Consider the following 21,815-nt stretch of genomic DNA (forward strand, 5'->3'; position numbering starts at 1 on the left):
CAATTAAACCTTATATGTTTTCATGATCATAACTAGCATTCTTGAGGTTACTACTTGCACTGATCTTATATGAACAACTTTGAGCAGCATATATTACTACTTTTATGGTCAAGATTGAATAAAAGAAGGAACAAAATGAGATTACTGTTGCAAAAAATCTCAGCAACATCCATACAGATTTGAAAGTTAACTTTGAGATTTAATGTATACAAGATAATCTTATTTGTAAATAGGAGAAATATCCGTGAAATCTCACCAGGAAAAAGCATCAATCAAAAACTTACAATAATATATATTCCGTTGACATCCATACATGCAACATCAAAGAGTTGTAGCAAGTTAATAATTAACAATAGATGATGCAAAAGCTAACATGTACTTCAGTATTCCAACAAAAAAGAAAGACAGACTCCTACACGTTAGAAGTCCCTAGGGTTGTTCAAGACACTTTTTGTAACATCAATCACAAGTGTATGTAGAGATGTTATATTACTACTTTTTGGTCAAAAACAAAAGAACAGTGAGATTATTAATGTGTACAACTGAAACTTTGTTTGAAAATATATAGAACGAGTCCCTAGGGTTTGTTCTTCATCAACAATTAACCTATCTGAAACATCACGAGTGTACATAGAACCGTTGATTACAACTTTTTCGGTGACAAATAGCTAACATAAAGCAGATTACTAATACAAATAACCAGCAATATCTGCATATAGCATAAACGTAACATCAATCTCTTAAAATTAAAATTTAATTAAAACTTTATGGTTACAAAATCAATCAATCAGTCAATCGATAGGTATAAGATCTGTACGCAGGATAATTTAAGTAATAAAAACAGAGCACAACAGAAATAAGCAAGCATCGATCAATGTTAACTTTCAGTAAAGCAAAAATGGCGGATGAATTATGTGAAACGTCATACCGAAGATTTTGTAGTAGTAGAGTTGACCAGTGGAGCGATCAATATTAAACTTGAGTATCTCTTTAGGCAATCGCAGATCCTTCGGTCCTTCGATTTTAGCCTTTGCGTATTTGTCAAACGGTGGATTCGGATCCATCTACTTCAGAGAGAGTTGCAGACGAAATGGTTTTCAAAATGGTGAATTGTGTTTCAGGTGTTCAAAAATGGGGGGGAATTGATCTGTTATAACTACCTACCTAACTAACTGACAGCATAATTTACACTTAAGTCCTGCAAGATATAACTTGTTTTAAGTTTAGTCCCTGTGTGCTGTATTGAAAGTAACGGAGGTGCTGACTTGCTGTTAAGTTGTGGAGGTTAAGTTTCAATCTTCCGTTTTCGTAATGGGATGTCATCTTATTAAACCGTTTAAATGCCGGAATATTCTGTTTCATCCTTAACGCCTAAAATGGATGTCCGTTGTGTTAAGTGTTAACCACGTTAACAATTCACTTTGTTTTTTTTTTTCATAAATTATTTTATTTGTGACACTCAAAATAAGAATATAATTCATAAATTATTTTTATAACGCCAAAATTTCTGCATATGTAATCGTAGAAAGATGTTCGGTGAACTTTGTATATTTCACGAACAAATGTAAAAGAGAGGGGACGAGTGGTGGTCAGTGGTGGTGATGTGACGCAGTGTTGCAAGGTTTTGATCGAACGTGATATGTGATAGTTATTAGTTGGGTCCAACCGTCTGCATACTAGGTTAACCTTAGGGTCTGATTAATACTTATATTATTGGGATGGTAACGCGAAACGGCTGGTTTGTATTCTCGAGTATGCATATTATTTTAGTCATGTGGTTTTATAGTGGGTTATGGTTGAAACCAGATGATGAGACACGAAAGTTATTGAATATTCAAATGTCTATAAAAAAATATGTATAATTACGATGTCTAATGGGAATGTTTTGGTTTGAATAAAAACTTAACTATAAACGAAAACCATACGGTTAAGAGAAGTATGTTAGTAAGTGAAAGTAAAATGATTAGCAAAGTCATGGTTACGTGACGTTGAAAGAACGAGAGTTGAGACAAGATAATGAGTGCCGATACTAAGGAAAGGTTAAGGTGAGGGTCTTGAGCTAAAACGCATCTGCATGAAAGTATGTTTGCCCTTAATCGTTATGTTTGCACAAATGAGATATTTTTGTATAAAATGTTATTTAATGGTAAAAAAATATATATTTTGCAAATGAAGGAAAGGTTTTGTTTAAAATGATGTTTTAACGAATAAAGAAAATGTGTTTAAATATTGTAGACAAATTTCTCACGCACTTTTTTTTTTTAGATTGAACATGACAAATAGAAACTGAAAGCTCGTGTGTACTTTGCTGATGTCACTTGACAAAACATTCTAACCGTTATGTGTTTGTGACTTCATTGATAACGCCATCGTCTAAAAGAATTGATCTTTAGCTATAACTAAATCAACTTCACCCGATGCTTTGAAACCTAGCCCAAACCAACTTGTTCGACTGGGACCAGACATAGACCAGTTCGGTTCGATATCATGTTTAAACCATTTTTAGTTAAGACAAGTTGGTTCCTGAAGTCTAATAGATTTAAAACTTTTAAGTCATATATTTAATCTTTATGTAATTTTTGAATATTCTTAAATAAATTATGATGTCACCTGGTTTTTAAATTCGGTCCGACCTATCGAACGTTTTGCATGTGACACGATAATGTGTCTGCTTCACTGTTCGGACCCGGACCGGATGAAAATATAGGCTTCATCTGATCAGTCACAACAACTTGATCTTGTAAGCTACAGTGGCAACTAATCGATTGCAAGATGGTGGTAGTTTCCAGTGTCAACTGTCAACAACTATGATTAGTGACAACATTTTTATATTCTTCAGTGGCAACTTATCAACTGATAAGATCAATTAGTTCCTGTTTTTCTAATAGCCTAAAGTAAATAATTTAACTACTATTGAGGACGTTCGAGACATCTTCTAGTAAAGAATATTTATTTAATCATCGTAGTGGACGGGGCAACTTCTAAGTAATAAAGAATAAGTGTCATATTGTGTTAGCCCATCAAATTTTGGTTCAGATTCGAGTCTCATAAAGAGGACAAGACGGATTTTAGTAGTGGATTTTTGAAGGAGTATGTATTTATAACCATTAAAAAAAGGACATAATAAGTTTAGTTACTTTTTAGGACCTTCGGGAGATGCTTTGAGTTAAAAGTAGAGGACGGACATGTACGTTGTACCAATGAATGCGTCGAAGCATTAGAAAGTGAGGCCATTGCGAGGACTTGGCGCGCAGTAGCAGACATTCTATAGATAGTTGTCATGATATTGAAAAAGAAAGAAAGTGTTTTAACAAACTTATTTATGAGAGAATGAATGTTGTTGACTTGTTGTGGGTGAATAAACAGCATAACTAATGTTGTAAAAGAAATGTTTTTTAAAGAACTCAATAACGTAAGCTAACTTGTTTTAGCACGTATTTCAGTTGTTTTAGCACGTATTTCAGAAAATAACGTAATCTAACTTGTTTTAGCAGCATTTCAGAAAATAACATAGCGTCTTATCATAAGGAAAAAGTTTGAGTAGATGCCGTACTCTGGACTTTTGACAAGGATGAAGACTAGCCATAAATGGAATTCTAGCGTTAAAACATTTAGTATGTGAACAAATGTAAACACAAGACTTGATGTAAGATTCGTTGTTTTAACTTTATTACATGATTTAGAAAATTATGTGTAAACCGAACTCACGTCACATTTTGAGGTGACAAATCATGACATTATTAAATAATAATATAGCTTTTTTATTAAGTGATTTAAAGAGAGAATGCAATGGAGACATAAACCACATTTGACACATTTTATTTAACTAGATTTATTTAGTTAAATAACAGCATGATGCATGGCGTTTTTTAAGGGTTTCACCGCTTTAGGGTATTCCTATGTGGTCGGCCTTATTACTAGTCTGTCTTGATGAAATTTCTCAATACCTAAATCACCAGAATCATAAACTCCAGATTCTTTGGCTGTTAGGCTATCCGCTATGATGGGGGCATCGAAGCCCCTCCACCGTGCCACGTCAACACTACGTCATCGCCTCATAGAAAAAGGGGCATCGAAGCTCGCCTCGCTATGGTTAATGCCCCTTGGACGCCCCCAATATATATATATATGTGTGTGTGTGAGAGAGAGAGAGGAGAGAGAGAGAGCCCACCGCGCCCATCATCACCTCCATCGCTCCCCCTTCCGCGCCCCCTCCAACGGCGCCCCGCAGTGGTGTTCCGCGCCCTCGGCCCCCCGTTTCTCCCCGTTCCGCGCCCCATAGCGAGGAGCCTTATAGGAGCTGCAGAAAGGGATGCTGAGGAGCAAGGCTCGTTTGCTACATTAACTATGAAGAAGGGAATAGTTGAAATTGAGCGCAAGTGAATTCTTTGCTTTTTTATCATTTAATGATCAAACTTTATTAAATAACTAGCTTGAGCCTCCGTGTTACGGTGGCTTATTTAGGTTTTTATTTTAATTATTTTGTTATTTTATATTTTGTAATGATTTATTTAATTTTAAAGTAGTTTCGTTATGATTTAATACGTAAATATTAGTTTGTTACGTTTACTATATTTGTTTACGTTTGGGATAATTCAACTAAGATGCGTAGGTTTTTTTTAGATTTTTAACGAACGAGCACAAACATATTGATTTTTTTAAACAAAAAAATATGAAGACAAATATGTGTGTTATGCAAAATGGGCGATTGATGCAGGTGACAATGGTGATTGATGTATGAGAGGGAAGCGAGGTTGACGATGATGGGTGGTAATCGAAAGTTAACCGGTGATGGAAAGGATAAACCAACGATAGAGAATATGTATAGAAGATAAATTAAATTAGGATTTGATGATTAAAGAGTTTTAAACATAATTTTTTTTTTAATTTCGTATGATTTAGTGGTTAGATGGAAAGGAGAAGGCCAATTTGACTTTTCATTGGAAAGATTAAAATTCCATTGCATGTAGAAAAGGAATGCTAAATTCCTATAAGTGAAGTAATTTGGTAGAATATTTTCCACTTTCAATTTCTCGAAAAACCAACAAAAAAAACTGACATTTGAAAGAAAGTTTGTCAATTCCGATTCCATTTGAGTTCCACAAGCCAAACATGTATATTCCGATGAAATGATTTTAAATTCGTAATACAAGTTGCTTATCATATATTAGTTACAAGATCATATACTCCGTTGATCTCAAAACCGCATGGTGACAAAACTGAAATTTTTTTCAATTCAGTTTTCGACCTGATTAACCGATTCATTCCTGTTGATTGCAAATCTAAATCAATTCACTTTTATGAATCGCCAACCAAATTCAGATATCAATTCCAAAATTGCCGACCAAGTAATTAAAATCAAAGTAAAAATGAAAATCGTGAATCAATTTAGAGATTGAACCTGTTAAACCATGATGAGGATGAAGAAGAATAATAATTTTGTTTTGAACCTTTAAGTGATTTTGTTTTGAGCATTTAATTGATTTTGTTTTGAACTCGTAATTGATTTTGTTATGAATGTTCAATTGATTTTGTTTTGAACGTAATTGATTTTGTTTAGCACGTTCAAGTTCAACACCCAAATTTTGTTCTAGTTTGTCACACCCCCCCCCCCCCCGGCCGAAGGCGGAAACGCCGGGGCGTGCGTAGATTGAAATCATGCACATGGCATTAAACGTAAAACTCCTATTAAAAGAAACCAACGAATTATTCAAATATAATCCAAATAGAAAATATGACATAGCACTTTATTCATTCAACTTCTAAGTCTGACTCATGCCCTATATGAAACTTCAAGAATCTTCATAACTTAATTTCCATCACTTGAAAAACATGCGAGAGTGTCAACTAAAAATAGTTGGTGAGAACATAGGTTTTGAAAAAAATAAGTTTTATGTTGAAAATATTCCATATGTGTTAAGTTACTTTGTATACTTTAGTGATTACAACCAAACCTCTGACACGTTTAGCGAGTCTTCTAATCCACGATTAGACTATTATGTTTAATGTTTAACGATCGTCGGATTCTGAACACACAGGCCTCTACCCGAGGCCTGAGTGGGCGGGTCGGACCAATAGATCTATCATCATACTACCACGGGCTTAACAAGTTAATAGTTGTACATGCGATTAAGTATACACTTGTAATGATTACACATAACGAATATAATGAAATAAATCTTGAATCAAATAGCATGTATAAAACATAGAGTAAATAAGTTGCATGTTTCCACCCCGAAGTATAAAACGTTTAAAAGCATGAAAAGGGGCTATGAACTCACCTTGCTTGACGGATGAACACGAACACGAGCAAGAGTTTGTTGAACCGGTTACGGGATGCCCTAGATTAAGTTTGATTTTTAAATTAGTTAGAGTGTCGCATACTAGAATGTTCTAAACCAAGAGCATGACCTCCAGCAAGTTGATTCCCAGGTAAGAGCCAAGGGTCCAATGGGATTATTTACGCCACTCTTGCCTTAGACAGAACCGTTTGCTTGTCAGATACATACATAACCGGTTTATACTCTATTTGTATACTAACTCAAAATGTTTTTGAATGGTTTTCATAAATAATAAAGTACGAGGTTAAAAGTGTAATATCATATAGTTTGGGTGTTTATTGGCATTTAAGAAAGTGTAGGATTCAAAGTGTAAATATTATAGTTTAGGATATTTATTAACATTTATGAAAGTATAAGGACCAATTATGTAAATATAATTTTAAGTTATGATAACTTTATGAGTTTTTTGGAAGATCATAAGAATATTCATAGTTGTTCATGGAAAAATTATAATTTGATCCAAGATTATGAGAAAACAATTATGATTTCTTGGAATAACATGATCATCATAATCTTTTAGAGCAAAAAGTAAGGGTTTTATTAACAATTTATGATGATCATGGTGAGAGTATATGAACAATTATGAAGATTCAAAAGAAAACTCAAGAACATAGGAACAAACTAAAAGAAATTCAAAAGAACAAGATCAAAATCAAAAATATATAAAGAACAACTAAGAAAACATGTAAAACTTACTTGATTATGCTTAGAGAGAATGAGATTTGGTGAAAAAAAATATGAGAATGAGGGGAACGTTGAGGTTTGAATATGATTTAGATAGAGATAAAACTGATTAATTTAAATGCTTAGGATAAAATTAATAATAACAAAACATTTTGTTACATGTTATAAAATATTAATCTAGGCATTCCGGTTCAATGTGTTATATTAATGATTAAACACGGTTATGATGAAATGAACATAAGATCATATAATTACGCATATAAAGATAATGTTATTCAATAAATGACACATAATTCAATACTAATAAATGTAGACGATAAAATTAATACGAGAACTTTAGTAAATACGAGCACAAAAAAAAAGCGTTTTTGCAAGAAAAATCCATAGATGTTACATAGTTGTTCAAGTTCAACACCCAAATTTTGTTTTGAACGTTTAATTGATTATGTTTTGAACCCGTAATTGATTTCGATTTGAACATTCAAGCTGATCAACAACCAAATTTTGTTTTGTGCGTAACTGATTTTGTTTTGAACGTTTAATTGATTTTGTTTTTTTTAACATAGTATGAATTCCAATTGTTCAAGTTCAACACCCAAAATAACATCTACTCAAATCAAGCGCCTGACTTCTGTCGGCATCTACTTCAACAATTGATTAAAACGAGTAAAATTAGAGCCTAAGATTAACATGATAAGGCGAATTAAAGAACAAACTGAAATTGTGTGTTTAATTGTAAAATTTTTGACCGATTGTGTTTGATGTTAGTTTGCAGGTGAACATTTTAGGGATAGATTTCGAAACATTTTGCTTAATACTCATATCTCATATTTGTTCTTTCGATTGCTTGATTGTAATTGACGAGTTAGATTGGAAATTAGATTTAAGTTATTGACGTTTATGCAACCATGTGATTGATTTAAATAGAAGTCAACGCTCTAAAAACTTGTGTATCTATCATTCGATAAAGTATTATTATACAATGGCTCACCCCATAAAAATATGTATATTTTTTTAACAATAAAATTTCCCACAAGAGTAATAGATCACGGCTAAAAAAAGTAAATTAAAATACTCTAGTTATAATATAGTATATTTAATTGTAATAAATAAAAACACTAACTTAATACCTTAAAATAATTTAATATATGCATGTCCTAACAAAAAATTGTATTCTTTATCATTCAAATCACTTCATATCTTTATAGCATTCAGTAGATTCTTTCTCTCTATATTTATATAATCATATTAAAAATTACTATTTCTCCTTTTTTTAATAAAATAATATTTTTTACACATTTGATTTTCTTTTTTCTCTCACTCATTTACAACTACTTTAAAAAAAGTATTAAATAACTATAAAATATAAAAGTGTTTCTCCAATCTACATATTCTAATAAAGTAAAATAACTGTGAACACGTGTCAGTTTGTGGTTAAGCCTCATAATTTTTTTCCCTCCAAACTAATAATTATGTCATAAATCAATAATTATTCACTTTCCTTTTGCACTCCATTTATTTTATATATATATATATATAACATTATTAAATTATTTACTTTCCTTTGACTCTATTTTATTATATATAATATACATTTATATAAAAATAAATATTCTTATAATTTATAAACATATGCTTTAAATCTATCTATTTATTTTTTAGTTAATTTTACTAAACTATATATATGTTAAAATATAATAATATATACCATTTACTTTCATATATAATAAAGTTTATCATAGTCGGTTTCTCAGTCTTTTTTATCAATGATTGTTCAGGTTTTTTGTGAGACTTAAATTTGATTGTTACGGGTCAAAAGTTGGTAAATAAATTGTGTGGTACAAGTTAATTACATTTAACTCAAAATTTGTTGCAGGTCAAAAATGGGTCATATGAATATTTTTAAAAGTCGAGAATGCAAGTAGATTTATCATCAAATTTGTTACGGGTTCAAAGTTTTGACTTGAAAATGTCAAAAAAATGAAAGTTAGAATTTTTAAACGTGATTTAGGTTTCGAATTTTTTTAAATGATATTTTTCGAAATAATGAAAAGATTCGAGATTTGGCTGATTGACTATTTTTCCCACAACTATTAAAATTTAAGAAAAGACGGAGAACACTTGCGACATGCTACCTCCAGATCTATCAATGCTTCTAACTTTTATCAAATTTGAAACATTTGCGTCAACATTGACTTTTCCTTTAATGGTAATTAAAATGTACTGTGTGAAACATGTTATACAAAATTATGCTCAAGTGAAACACAACATTCACAAAATTGAACAAGTTAACAAGTTATTTTTATGTGTTATCATTATGGCAAAGTCGAGAAGCCCCCTCAAAATTATAAAAATCATTTTCATGTTGTAGCTTAGAACTATTATTGTATGAAAAGTCTTTTTTTAAATTGGTTCATAATCAAAATTCTCTCAATTATATATATATATATATATGATACTGAGAATCAAATTTTCAATAGATGGACCGTTCTCAGGTATGTTTTTGCACCTGCTTTATTATTATTATTATTATTAAGTTTATTTAAAAAAAATTTCTAATATAAATAAAATCAATTTTTGTACACATAATATAGATATAAGTATAGATGTAATCATTTTTTCATATACAATATGTGCTTATTTGTTTTATTTATAACTTTATTATTTGGATGATCTCGTGTGTTACACGGGATCTAAAACTAGTTTTTCCCAAAAACAGTAATTTTTTCCCTCTCATCTGCTCAATAGTCAATAAAATATAGAGAAAACACTAATTTATTTATAAAAGAGCTATTGGGAATGCTCTATTTTATTGCCAAAAAAAAAAGAAGGTGATTTCATATATATTAAGTTAAGTGTAAAACAAATTAAATGAAAATTGTAGCTATAAATCAGGATGTAAAGACAAAAGATACTTCAAAAACAATATAACAATCAAATAATTATCGTCATAAGAACATTGAGAAAACTATATGATAATGACAACAAAAAGGAAGAAAAAACAAATCAGGCTTCAGCTTTTTTGAAAGAAATTGTCTTGCCATGCCAACCACGTAGTGATCTACTTAATTAATCAAGCCTCAACATTTTCTACATATTCATTCTCTATAAATAGAACACATTCCTAATTTGGAGAGTACCTCCACATATACCAAGTTATTAAGAATCACTGTACTCTTCTCAGCGGGAAAAAAACATGGGTTTGTCGTACAATACATTAATCATAGTAGCAGCACTGTTTGTTTTTAGTATGTGGGGAGGGCAGGTCACATCTCGAACACTAAACGATGAGAATATGATACAAAGGCATGAACAATGGATGGCTCATTCTGGGCGTGTCTATAAAGATGATTTGGAGAAAGAAACACGTTTCAAGATATTCAAGAACAATGTAGCGTACATTGAAGCGTTCAACATTGCTGGCAACCGTGCGTACAAGCTGAGTGTTAATGAATTTGCAGACCAAACAAGTCAGGAGTTTAAGGCTACTCGTAACGGGTTCAAGTTTCCATCTACACCAAGATCGGGTCAAACCACCCCGTTCAGATATGGAAACGTGACCGCGGTTCCATCTAGCATTGACTGGAGAAAGAAAGGAGCCGTTACCCCGGTCAAAGATCAAGGTCAATGCGGTAAGCCATTAACAAATTCCAAATTTGAAGCATTTTCTTTGTTATACTGTCTTTTTATATATATATTATTATTATTTGCTTTAAAATTAACAGGTAGTTGTTGGGCATTTTCAACAATCGCCGCTACCGAAGGAATTACAGGAATAACCACGGGTAAACTGATTTCACTATCTGAGCAAGAACTTATGGATTGTGACAGGAGTGGTGAAGACCAAGGGTGTGAAGGCGGATACATGGATGACGGGTTTGATTTTATTGTTAAAAACAATGGGATCAACACGGAGGCTGCGTATCCTTACAAAGCACTAGATGCCACTTGCAATACAAAGAAAGAAGGGGTTGCTGCTGCCAAGATCACCGGACATGAGGATGTGCCCGTCAACAGTGAGTCGGCACTCCTGAAGGCTGTGGCTATGCAGCCTGTTTCGGTTGCCATTGATGCCGGGGAGTCTGACTTCCAGTTTTACTCAAGTGGTGTTTTTACCGGAAGTTGCGGTACTGAATTGGACCATGGGGTCACAGCTGTTGGGTATGGAACCACTGATGAGGGCATCAAATACTGGCTGGTGAAGAACTCATGGGGTACGGTTTGGGGTGAAGAAGGTTACATTAGGATGCAGAGAGATGTTGAAGCTAAGGAAGGGCTGTGTGGTATTGCTATGATGGCTTCTTATCCAACGGCTTGATACTTGTAAATATAATCACACATGTACACAAGATGTTGAATTCATGTAACTTGTCCATTTTCATCATCATATACATATGTTTTCAGTTGTGAAATATTATCAACTGTGGTATTACTATGATGGCTTTTTATCCAACTGTGTCATGAATTATACGATCAAAACTAGGACATATATATTATTTGATATTTAATATATGTAAATTGTTTCTTTTTATCATCATGTTTATGTTTCCAATTATGTCAGAGTATTTAGATTGTTATTAAAACTTGGTGTACTTGTATGTAAATCATATTAAGGATAAGTCGCCTCTATAGTTAATATTCAAATCTCATTTATAGGTAAGTTCAGGGGTTTGTGGTAATTATTCATGTATTCTCTCATTTCTATGTACTTTGAAGTGGCTTCATAAAGGGTTACAAACTTACAATTCATCGAAGATAATCAATTAGACTATTTACTTTATCCCATTATATAGTATCAGAGCTCGTTGCTCCACAAGCCCGATCCTTCCGGTTACACTTGGACAAAAACGTTGCCCATCTCCAACATGGCAACCTCAAATACCATTATCCAAATCGTGGCCGATACTCCCCATTAAACTCACCGTGTCCCATTACAAGCTACATGACTGGTGCTTATATGTCACGGTTCGTTTTCCTCAAATCCAAACTCACTAAACAGTCTAGGTTGGTTGATGATTTTCCCTATTTTGTGGCCATAAAACCAAAAATCACCTTATCACGTGATTAAATAAATGAAAAAATATAAATTTTGAAAAATACGTGAGAACTTCTATGGTCTGCCTTCAACGCATAATAATGTAATGTTGATCATACCAAAAATATTTGATGCCATATGTTTTCAACTGGGCTCATGTTCCGGTCCAATGAGCCTAGTTCAACGCATATTTATTTCGGTGAAAATGACTAAAATGGTCCGTTTGACCAAATGAATTCCTCGACGAGCCCCAAACTAAAAAAAATGACTCAAAATGGTCATTTTCTAAATGCTAACATCCATCATAATAGACCAGTTACCCACAGATATATCTGACACCTTTTAACCAATCACATCTTGACACGTATACACTTAAACACGGGGTCCAATTATTTTAAAAAAAATCGATCGTTTAGTTTTGGCGCCGATCATTTATTAAGCAGTCGGTCTGACTATTTAAAAACCTTTAAACGGCCGGCCAATGGATCTATTCCGTCGCCCCTTCATATCTATTTCGCCGGGCCTCTATTTTAGATTTCTAATTTCCACCCTTTTAGAATTGTCGGCCAACAGATCTACTCCGTCGGCAAACAAATCTATTTCGTCAGCCTCATATTTAATCCGCCGGCTACAGCTAATATGAGTGATCTCCTAATTTACCTTTACCTAGTCACTATAAGTGGAGTATCTTGTTATACAAAAAAAAATCCTTACCTTTCAATCTACTTGTTATACAAAGACATGGTTAAGCCACATATTTTCATGATTCATACACGATTTTTTGAAGGAAGGCCTCCTGATTTGGCAACGAGAATAGGTAAACTCGGAATGGGGGTTTAATCACCCCCCCCCCCCCCCGCGGCGGTTTACAAGGAGCAAGATTGCCCTCAATGTGGAGAGGGGTCAGACGAGATGGGATCCTTGTGCATTCTCACTTCTACCACCCACTTCAACCATCGATTACCCTACTTTTTTCAGTTAGATTAGAAATAGATTTGATGTAAGGTTGTTTGTAACATTGTTATGTAATATTATTTCAATTTACGTTAATGTTGACATTTTATAATATGTGAATTACGTGGCTTAATATAAGTTTGAAAATATTCGTCACAACTATTTCAATTTATGTTAATAATAAAGGTTTACAACAACCACCAACAACGACAATTAATTGTTTAATAATCAATAACGTTTGGGACTAGGTTACCTCTCGGTTTCATTTGCTTCTTCAACAGCATGGTGTCAACTTTCCTCGAAGTAGCGTGAATTAGGAACAAAAACGTAGACATATTTAGGTATTTACAACAACATTCTCACAAACGTCTACACGATATGGAATGAAGCAGAAATCAAGACAATGGCGGAAAACAAATACTGTCAAACAATAGGCGTGAATGTACCCATGTTGAGGTTTTGCGTATAGTTACAAACCACCCAAATATATACCTTTTTTAATTTTACGATCCACCAAATTTATGGGTTATTACTTATTACCCTTAACCATTAAAATTTTCACTAAACATAAATTAATGTTTCGATTATTTGGATTCTTTGTTTTTATATTATTAATTATATAACAAATTTAAACATAAAGATATGAATACCCCGAATAAATAGAAATCAAGGCCTGTTGGTTGACTGAATAGATATGAAGGTCCGTCAGAATAGATATGAATGCCCGACGGAATAGATGTGAAGGCCGTCAAAATAGAAATGTTGGTCGACGGAGTAGATATGAAGGCCCGACATAATAGATATGAAGGGCCGACGAAATAATCCGTTGGCCGACCGCCTATTAAACCGTCGGATGGACTATTTAATAAAGGGTCGTTTTTTAAATATGGTCGGGCCGACTATTTAAGTGTGTACGTGTCAAGATGTGATTGGTTCAAAAACGAAAGGGTGTTAGATAGATTTGTCTGGTGTTAGTTCTATTGTGATGGACCCTATTGTTTAGATTTTAGAAAAGGGCTATTCTGTGTATTTTTAGTTTGGGGGGTAGTCAATGAATTGGTTTTGTCAAATGGGCCATTTTAATCATTTTATACATTATACCACTAGGTTTGAAACCTGTGTATTATACGAACTGATTTCATAAAAATATAACATTGATAGTTTTATAGCCATTCGTAGGTCGGGTAGTTTCATATTATTATGTCATAACTATCTTTTATTATTATTATTATAAACAAAAACAGTAGTTGTTTATATAGGAAGAGAATAATTTTCTACATTCATTTTATTGTTATTTCCATATTATTGTAATTTCTGTTTTTGTCATTTTCATTATTCTCCTAGATCATGATTTCATATAAAAACATAAATGTATTGTATCTTCAGAATATCATTATTAAAAGTTCTGTTCAAAACTTTTATGGTATCAGAGTGGTCTCGAACCGCTTGACCAAAAACCACAAAACCCTAATCTGCCTACAGTTGTTTTACCTTGGCTGGTGACAAGAACAACTCTTTATCTAAAACCAGTAACGAAACCTCCGACCTCACATCTCCATACCCAGGTCCTATCCATGAAACCGACTCCTGTCTCGGTTGAGGCGTATCACCTTATGGCAAAAGATGAGCAACAAAGGGGTGTGTTTACAGGAAAGAATAATACAAAAACCGCTGCGTTTCAAGCCTTCATAAGGCATGATGGAACTATTGGTGCACAGTATAAGACCATCCCAAAGAAAAGCCTAACGACCAGCAAGCATATTGAAAGCGAGCAAAGCCCGTTGAATAACCAATACAATCAGTTCCTAAACATGTTTACTGTGAATAACTCACCAAATTTAGAAGTTACTCAACCAATGGCAAACATGGCATTTAGATTTGATGAAGGTAATCAATGGGTTGTAGACTCGGGTTGCACCGAACATATAACGCACAATGTCAATTTATTTCATGGCAACATCGAATCATCACAAGAGTTACAGGTGACGATACCAAACGGTGACTCTATACCGGTCAAGGGAAATGGAGCGTGCACCTTGCCTGATGGAACCAAAATCCGAGACGTTTTATATGTTCCTGATTTTACTTCTAATATCTTGTCTGTTGGTCGATTAACGAACGACCTTCAATGTGCCGTAACATTCTTCCCGGATTTTTTTGTTATGCATGACTTGAATTCGAGGAATTTGATTGGGACGGGTAAACGCCAACAAGGTCTATATCGGATGAAGACGGTGATGGGAAAAAGAACGGCTATGGCAGTTACGGGTGAAGTATGGCACAAGCGTTTGGGGCACGCCTCACATAGTAAGCTTTCAAGTTTTGACTTCTTTTCTTTTAAGACCAACGGTGATACTTGTGATTCTTGTGTGAAAGCAAAATTTACCAGGTTGTCTTTTCTTGATAGTCACATTAAAACAACAGAATGCTTTGAACTTTTACATTGTGACATATGGGGGAGATATCGAACACCTTCGCTAACACGAGCAAACTATTTTTTGACTATAGTTGATGATTTTAGTCGATCGGTTTGGGTTTTTCTCTTAAAACATAAATCAGAGGCGAGTGATCGTTTAATTGGCTTTCACAAAATGATCGAAACTTAGTTTGATAAAAATATAAAAAGGGTCCGATGTGACAATGGAGGGGAGTTCACCTCGAATCGAATGATGGATTTCTACACCGAACAGGGAATATTGCTTGAAACCACATGTCCACACACTCCGCAACAAAACGGAGTGGTTGAGCAAAAACATCGACATTTGCTCGAAACAGCAAGGGCAATTGAAGAAACACTAAGTGAACCCACAGGCAGATTATAGATAATCTGGGGGTTAAGTAATGTTTCCCACAAATGAGGTCCAGCAGAGAAGGTTGTTCTTCAGGGGACCTGCAAAACAGACACCGTAAGCTCGTCACTGAGAAGGGGGGGGGTTCCTCCTTGTGACCACCCTCCGGCGTGAGAATCAGACTAGATTGCTCTGAATATAAGTGTATATTAAGAGATTGCTAGATAAGATTGAGATAACAGATGATGTCCTTACCATTCCAAGGTGTTGGAGTATTTATAGCCGAAGGTAGGTTTCCAAGCAGGTACAGCCGGCTGAATAGTATTCCTGTTCTACCAACAGTGGATTACGCACAGGCCATGCTGGTTGGTGGATAGGTTACGGCCAATAGTAATAAGGTCGGCTGTATACTGTTCCTTTTACTGCCGGCTACGCACTGTTCCACCAACTGTAGGCTGCGTACGTCCCATCGTAAGGGTTGGTGAGTAGGCAGCGGCTAATAGTGACAAACAGTACTAGAGGGTGCTCCTCCTCGTATTGTTGTCGGTGAGCTGTCACCCTGTGATTAGTTCATGGGCTGCTCTGGTCAAACTGTCTGTTCCGCCCATACCTTAGTAGGTATAGTACGAAAGACCTTCCAGAAGCATACGGACTGGCTCATTTAGGCGGGAGTGTTCCCGCCTTGCTCATTCCTTCATGTGACTACTGAAGTAACGAATGCCTTGTGCGTGTAACCTTGCTGTTAGTGCGGGTAGCCTTCCCTGATGGCTTGTATCCGCAGCTGCGGGAACAGGCGGGGTACTTCACCATTGGGAGGCTTTCCCTGCGGGTACAGCTGGCGTACTGCGCGTAAGGTTCTTTGAGCATGGTGTGTCCTCCTGGAGCAGTTGGTCATTGCGCAGACGTCCCTGTTCAAGGTGAGTCTTGCGGGTCCAACTGGGCTCTGCTGGGACCTACCTATTCAAGTCCCCCCAGTCCAATGTTCTTCTCATGAATGTTTAATAAAGTGAGGTGAACTTTTGGACTTAGCAAGGGGTTTTGAAAAGGGTATAGTTTTTCGGTTTTCCGTGGTGATTAATCCCGCGGTTTTCCTGATGTCACGCAGAAATTCCCGACTTTTCTGCTTGATCTTTGGGTGTGAAGCGGGTAGGTTTGTAACCTCCTCGCGCGTCGGGAGCGTTGAGTCTCAATTGTGTGGATTCTCCATGGGGTTTTGGTGGTTTTCGACATAGTGATCATTTATGCTAAAACCACCAATTCCATCTTGGAGTTTCAAACAATATAGTTCTCGACGTTCCCGTCGTGTGGGAATGTTATTCACGTTTCCGCAAGCATGGCCCAGAAGATCCTTCTTGGTTTGAATTCCCTGCAGAGTGCTAAGTACGTGAAGGGTTTTGCCTTGACACTGTACCCGCACTCGTCTTACGGTTACTTTACTTCCAAGGTATTCTTGGCTTCAATTCCCTGCGGGTGCTCGGTATGTGAAGGGTTTTGCCTTGACACTGTACCCGCATCCGTCTGACGGTTACTTGGTTGCCAAGTTTATTCTTGGCTTCAATTCCCTGCGGGTGCTAGGTATGTGAAGGGTTTTGCCTTAACACTGTACCCGCGTCCGTCTTACGGTTACTTGGTTGCCAAGGTAAGGGGTATTTTCTCGCTCACTTGAATCTTTTTGAATTTTGAATTTTGAAATTCGAAGAGTTGGTGGAAAGATAGGAACAGTCCAAACATCTGAAACGTCGTGCGACGGTTTCTTCTGACTGTGTCAGGACGTGCAGGAAGTTATGGTGACGTGACAGTACATGGTCATTCCAGACGCTTTTTCAGGCGCGTGGGCGCGATTTTTCGGGCGCGTGGCCGCGAAATTAATGGTATGCGTCCTGTCAACAGCTGTTGCCAGCTTGCTTTTTGCCACGTGTCGTGGTTTCATTGCACCTTCGTTTTCTCTCTCTTCCGCATTAATTTCATCGCATTAATTGCGATTAGTATATAAAGGGGGAGAGGGTTATTTGTAATCCACACTTTCACTCTTCTCTTCATCTTCTTTGCGATTTCCGGCGAATACTTATCCTTTTCAGGCAAGCATTCTCCTGAAATCGTTTTCTTCTTTTACAAGATGTCTCGTGATATCGATTCTACAGCTGACGACAAGAGTACTGCTGGCGAGTGCCAGTGTGCTCTGCCTGGCGATCTGTACCGGTATGTTGTCAGGAAGTTCATGCTCGAGTCTCTCGAGCCTGAGTTTCCTGAACCCCATCAGACCGTGTACGATGCCCCCCGAGGCAAGATCGGGGTTTATGCAGCATTCTTTGTCTATGGGAATCTTAGGTTCCCATTGACAAAGTTTGTTTACCGTGTCCTTGAGAGGCATGGTGTTCATTTGACCGAGTTGCACCCCATGGCGATCGCCAAGATTCGCCATTTTGAGTGGGTGTGCCGGATACTGGGCGTTGAGCCCTATGTTGACCGCCTGATGACCTTCTACACTTGGAGGTGCATCCAGGGGTGGTACACGTTGACAACCCGGATTAAGGGTTTAAAGATCTGTGCGACCGAGCGCAGTCTTCGCGCGTGGAAGAGGGAGTTTTTCTTCATATCCGCCCGCGCCATCCCCATTGCCATGAAATTCAAGAACGGGCAGGCACTTCCCAGCCTTCACGCCTCCAGCTACCAGGAGGCGGAATGGTTTGCCAAGATATCTCGGGTCCAATCTCCGGTTTACCGGTTTGCGGAGTCCGGGATGGTGATGCTGGGGATGAGCCGGGTGTGGAAGGAGGCTGATGCGCGCAAGATTCCGATCGTCCTCGAATACGGTTCGAACTCTGTTCCTTACGGTATGTCTTTTTCCCTTTTGTTGATTTTGAATTTCGTCTAACTTTTTCTTGTTTATTTCAGAGGGGAACGACTTGTAGTCGCTCCTGAACCCGCGGGAGGCTGATGGTCCCGCACGGATGGGTACTCGCGCTCTAGATGAGAACGAGTTGCCCATCCTAGATCAAACGGCGGATCGGTTCGTGGAGGTCTATCCGCTAGGCCATGAGATCCTTAGCGCCCGTCGGCCAGGTAAGGCGCTCTTCGCCCCTCGACCCCTCAATGCTGAAACCTCTGCTGGAATTCCTCTAATCGTATGTTCTGATGAGGAATCCGCAGATGGTCCTCCGTTGGTGCGGAAGAAGAAGGCTGCCGGCGGGAAGGGGAAGGAGAAGGCCTCCACTGCCGATCCAGCGCCTCGGTCTGAGTCGGAGACCGAGAGCGAAGAGGTGGCGGGGAATCCCGGTGGTGGTAAGACCACAGCTCCGGAGGTTGCGACTGTCACCTCCGGAGAGCCAAAGAAGACGACGGTGACCGGCGCAAAGAGGCCGGCTCCATCGGGTCCGTCCCCGCCTCTCCGTACCTTTAGGCTCAAGAAAACCCGTAAGTACAACTTTCTTTTAGCTTTTATCTTCATAGCTTAATCCTTAGTCTTTTAACACTTTTCTTCTTTACGCAGGCGTGGATGTTGGCGCATTCCAGGGTGAAGGGCCGAGTAGTACCTCTCCGCCAATGACGGTAGGCTTGGTCAGCCTACCTGAGGCGTCGACCCAGGCGCCTGCGCCTGCTTCCGCTGGATCAGTTGCTCACTCCTTTGAGCCGACTGTTCCAGCCGAGATGACGTCACCGCCGGCTGTGAGTGCGATTTTTACAGCATCATTCACCGAGCCGGCGGTTACCATTGCTGCGGATTCCGCGGCAGCGACCACGGCGGCTGCTACCATGCCCTCGCCATCGGCAACGACGGCCGGTCCCTCAGGTACGCATGGGGCTTTCCGCCAATCTTTGCCACCTTCCAATCTGCCTGACCTCTTGGATGGATTTCCTTTGGGTTCAGGTGATGGGTTCGGCGGCTATCGGCCTGTTATTGACCCTACAGGTGCGTAGGGTTCTTCTGGCCCATTTTATACATATATATTTTATCATCTTTTCCTAACTGCTTTGTGTTTTTTGCAGTGTCGGATTCCAATGAAGTGTATGTTCCACGATGGAACATTCGCCGAGGAACAACCCTTCGCACCCCTGTGGAGTGCGTGGAATGGGCTCGTCACGCTGCTCCCAGTGGTGCGTTGGGGGAAGCCATGGCTAGCTTCCAGGAGGGTAGACTAACCAATGAGCTTCGGGTTCTCCTGGCCCGGATGCAGCCGCGCGTCGAGCTGCTTTGTCGTGAAAACGACAAGTTAAAAGCAGCTCGCCTCAAGGAAGTAGCTCAGGCGCGGGCTGTCCGGGAGGAGAACCAAAAACTTGCCGCAGTGGCTGCGGAGAAGGAGAAGGCCTTCAAGGCCCTCGAGGTTGAAGTTCAGGCTCGACTCGAGGCCCGTTCCAAGGCTGCCCAAGCTGTTAATGAACAGCTTCGGGTGGCTAAGGAAACTGCGAGGAACGCAACCGAGAGGGCCACCAAGGCTGAAGCTGTTGCTGAGCCTCTGCGCGTGGAGAATGAAGAACTTAAAGCCAAATTAGAGGCTCTCCAGCAGGCTCATGATGCCTTGGCGATGGAAGACGCCAAAAAGCTCCAGGAGATCTTGGACCAGAGGGGGGTGCTTGACCATACTGAGCGGAAGCTAAAGGGCGTCGAAGAGGCTGCGGCTAAAGAAGTGTTGCTTGCCAACCTTAACAAGAGTGAAGCCGAACGCGCCCGTAACGAAGCTCAAGCTGCCCTCCAAGAAGCTCTGGCTGCCAAGGAATGGCTTCTTCGAGAAGCGTTGTCTCAGGTAAACTTTCCTGTCTTTACGCTCTTCTTTGTAAATAGAAGGGGTGTTGACACTTGTATATTTTCTTATGTAGGTTGTGCATCGGGTCTTCTCAGAGACATCTTACAACGATGCTATGAGCGCAGCCCTCAACGCTTCTCACGAGGATGGGGAACGGGCCGGCTTCCTGCTTGGTCTAGGGTTCGTTGAGAAAGGCGTCCCGCCTTCCAACTTCCCTTTGTATAATGTGGATACTGAAGCTGCTTATGACCAAGCAGTGAACCAGTATGCTGCCTTCCCGCATCCGGTGGTGGAGAAGGTGAATGAAGTTGCTGTGACATCTGCCCCGATCCGACCCGACCCAGGTACCCGTTTCTCTGACCCGATCTCTCTTTTATTATTTAATATTTATACTTATATTTTACTTTTAATAATAATATATATTTTCCTTCCCGCCTCTTTCTCTCTCTTTCTTTCCGCCGTCCCGTCCCTCTTCCTTCTCTCTTTCCGCCTTCTTTTCCCTCTTGTCGCCGTCCCACCCTTACGCCTTGTTTCCCTCCTCTTTGCTTGTCCTTTGGTTCTTCCCGCCTAAGGATGTCTGCAGCTCCACGCGCCAGACTCCTTACATGGAAGCCTGCGTGAAGACATCTTGTTCCTGCGATGCGTGAAGAGAACTCTTCTCGCAGCGCGCTAAGAATGCATGTTCTTCCCGCAATGCGCTAAGAATGTATGTTCTTCCCGCGATGCGCTTAGAATTCTTGTTCTTCACGCAGCACGCTAAGGATTTGTGATTCTTCCCGCAGTGCGCTAAGGAATGTTGTGCCAGCCTTCGCGCTCGCGCACTCAGCCTTCCCGCGCTTAACCCTTGTATCTTCTGTTTATTCCAGCCTGTATGCTTTGTGTTGTCTTATCCTCTGTGCTGTTGACCTAACCTATCTAATGTCTGAATAGTTACTTTCGGCGCAGCATGCGTACCAACCCCCATTGGTTGGTAGAAAAAGTGACTGACATTATCTTTTGAGATCTGCTTTTTCCATGCTTGACCAGTACCTTTATCTGAACCGCCCATGCCTGTTACTGTTCCCTGTCAGCTTTATCTTGCCCCCTGCAGCTGCCATATCTTTTGATATCTTTTGCTTTTGGATTCTTATGCTTTTTGATATCTTTTGCTTTTTGAGATCTTTTCCCCTTTTCTAGGGATTATGTCTCCTAGGGTTTCTCTATAAATAATAGTATTATTTTTCCTAACACATCACACACAAAACACTTAATCTCTCCTGTTCTCTTGCCC

General features: G+C 38.3%; 2 protein-coding genes across 2 annotated transcripts in view; one reads left to right on the plus strand and one right to left on the minus strand.

Annotated features, from left to right (window-relative positions):
- The window catches only part of LOC143624665 (zinc finger BED domain-containing protein RICESLEEPER 2-like), a 53,526-nt gene that overhangs the window by 1,242 nt on the left and 30,469 nt on the right, over positions 1-21,815 (minus strand). The gene's annotated exons all lie outside the window — the stretch shown is intronic.
- Positions 10,172-11,353, plus strand: LOC143624598 (senescence-specific cysteine protease SAG39-like). Its single transcript, XM_077095189.1, has 2 exons — positions 10,172-10,657; positions 10,751-11,353. The coding sequence occupies exons 1-2, from the start codon at positions 10,222-10,224 to the stop codon at positions 11,341-11,343; spliced, it is 1,029 nt and encodes a 342-aa protein (XP_076951304.1). The 5' UTR covers positions 10,172-10,221; the 3' UTR covers positions 11,344-11,353.

The sequence above is a fragment of the Bidens hawaiensis genome, unplaced genomic scaffold (genome assembly GCF_021521415.1).
Source record: "Bidens hawaiensis isolate Kalapana, Puna unplaced genomic scaffold, B.hawaiensis_p1.1 tig00003902_1, whole genome shotgun sequence".
In the NCBI taxonomy this organism is placed as follows: Eukaryota; Viridiplantae; Streptophyta; class Magnoliopsida; order Asterales; family Asteraceae; genus Bidens; species Bidens hawaiensis.

Bases quoted from the DNA above. Each gene is read 5' to 3' on its own strand.
- LOC143624598 (XM_077095189.1), top strand. From the start codon at position 10,222: ATGGGTTTGTCGTACAATACATTAATCATAGTAGCAGCACTGTTTGTT. The intron at 10,658-10,750 runs GTAAGCCATTAA...TAAAATTAACAG, and splicing joins CAAAGATCAAGGTCAATGCG to GTAGTTGTTGGGCATTTTCA.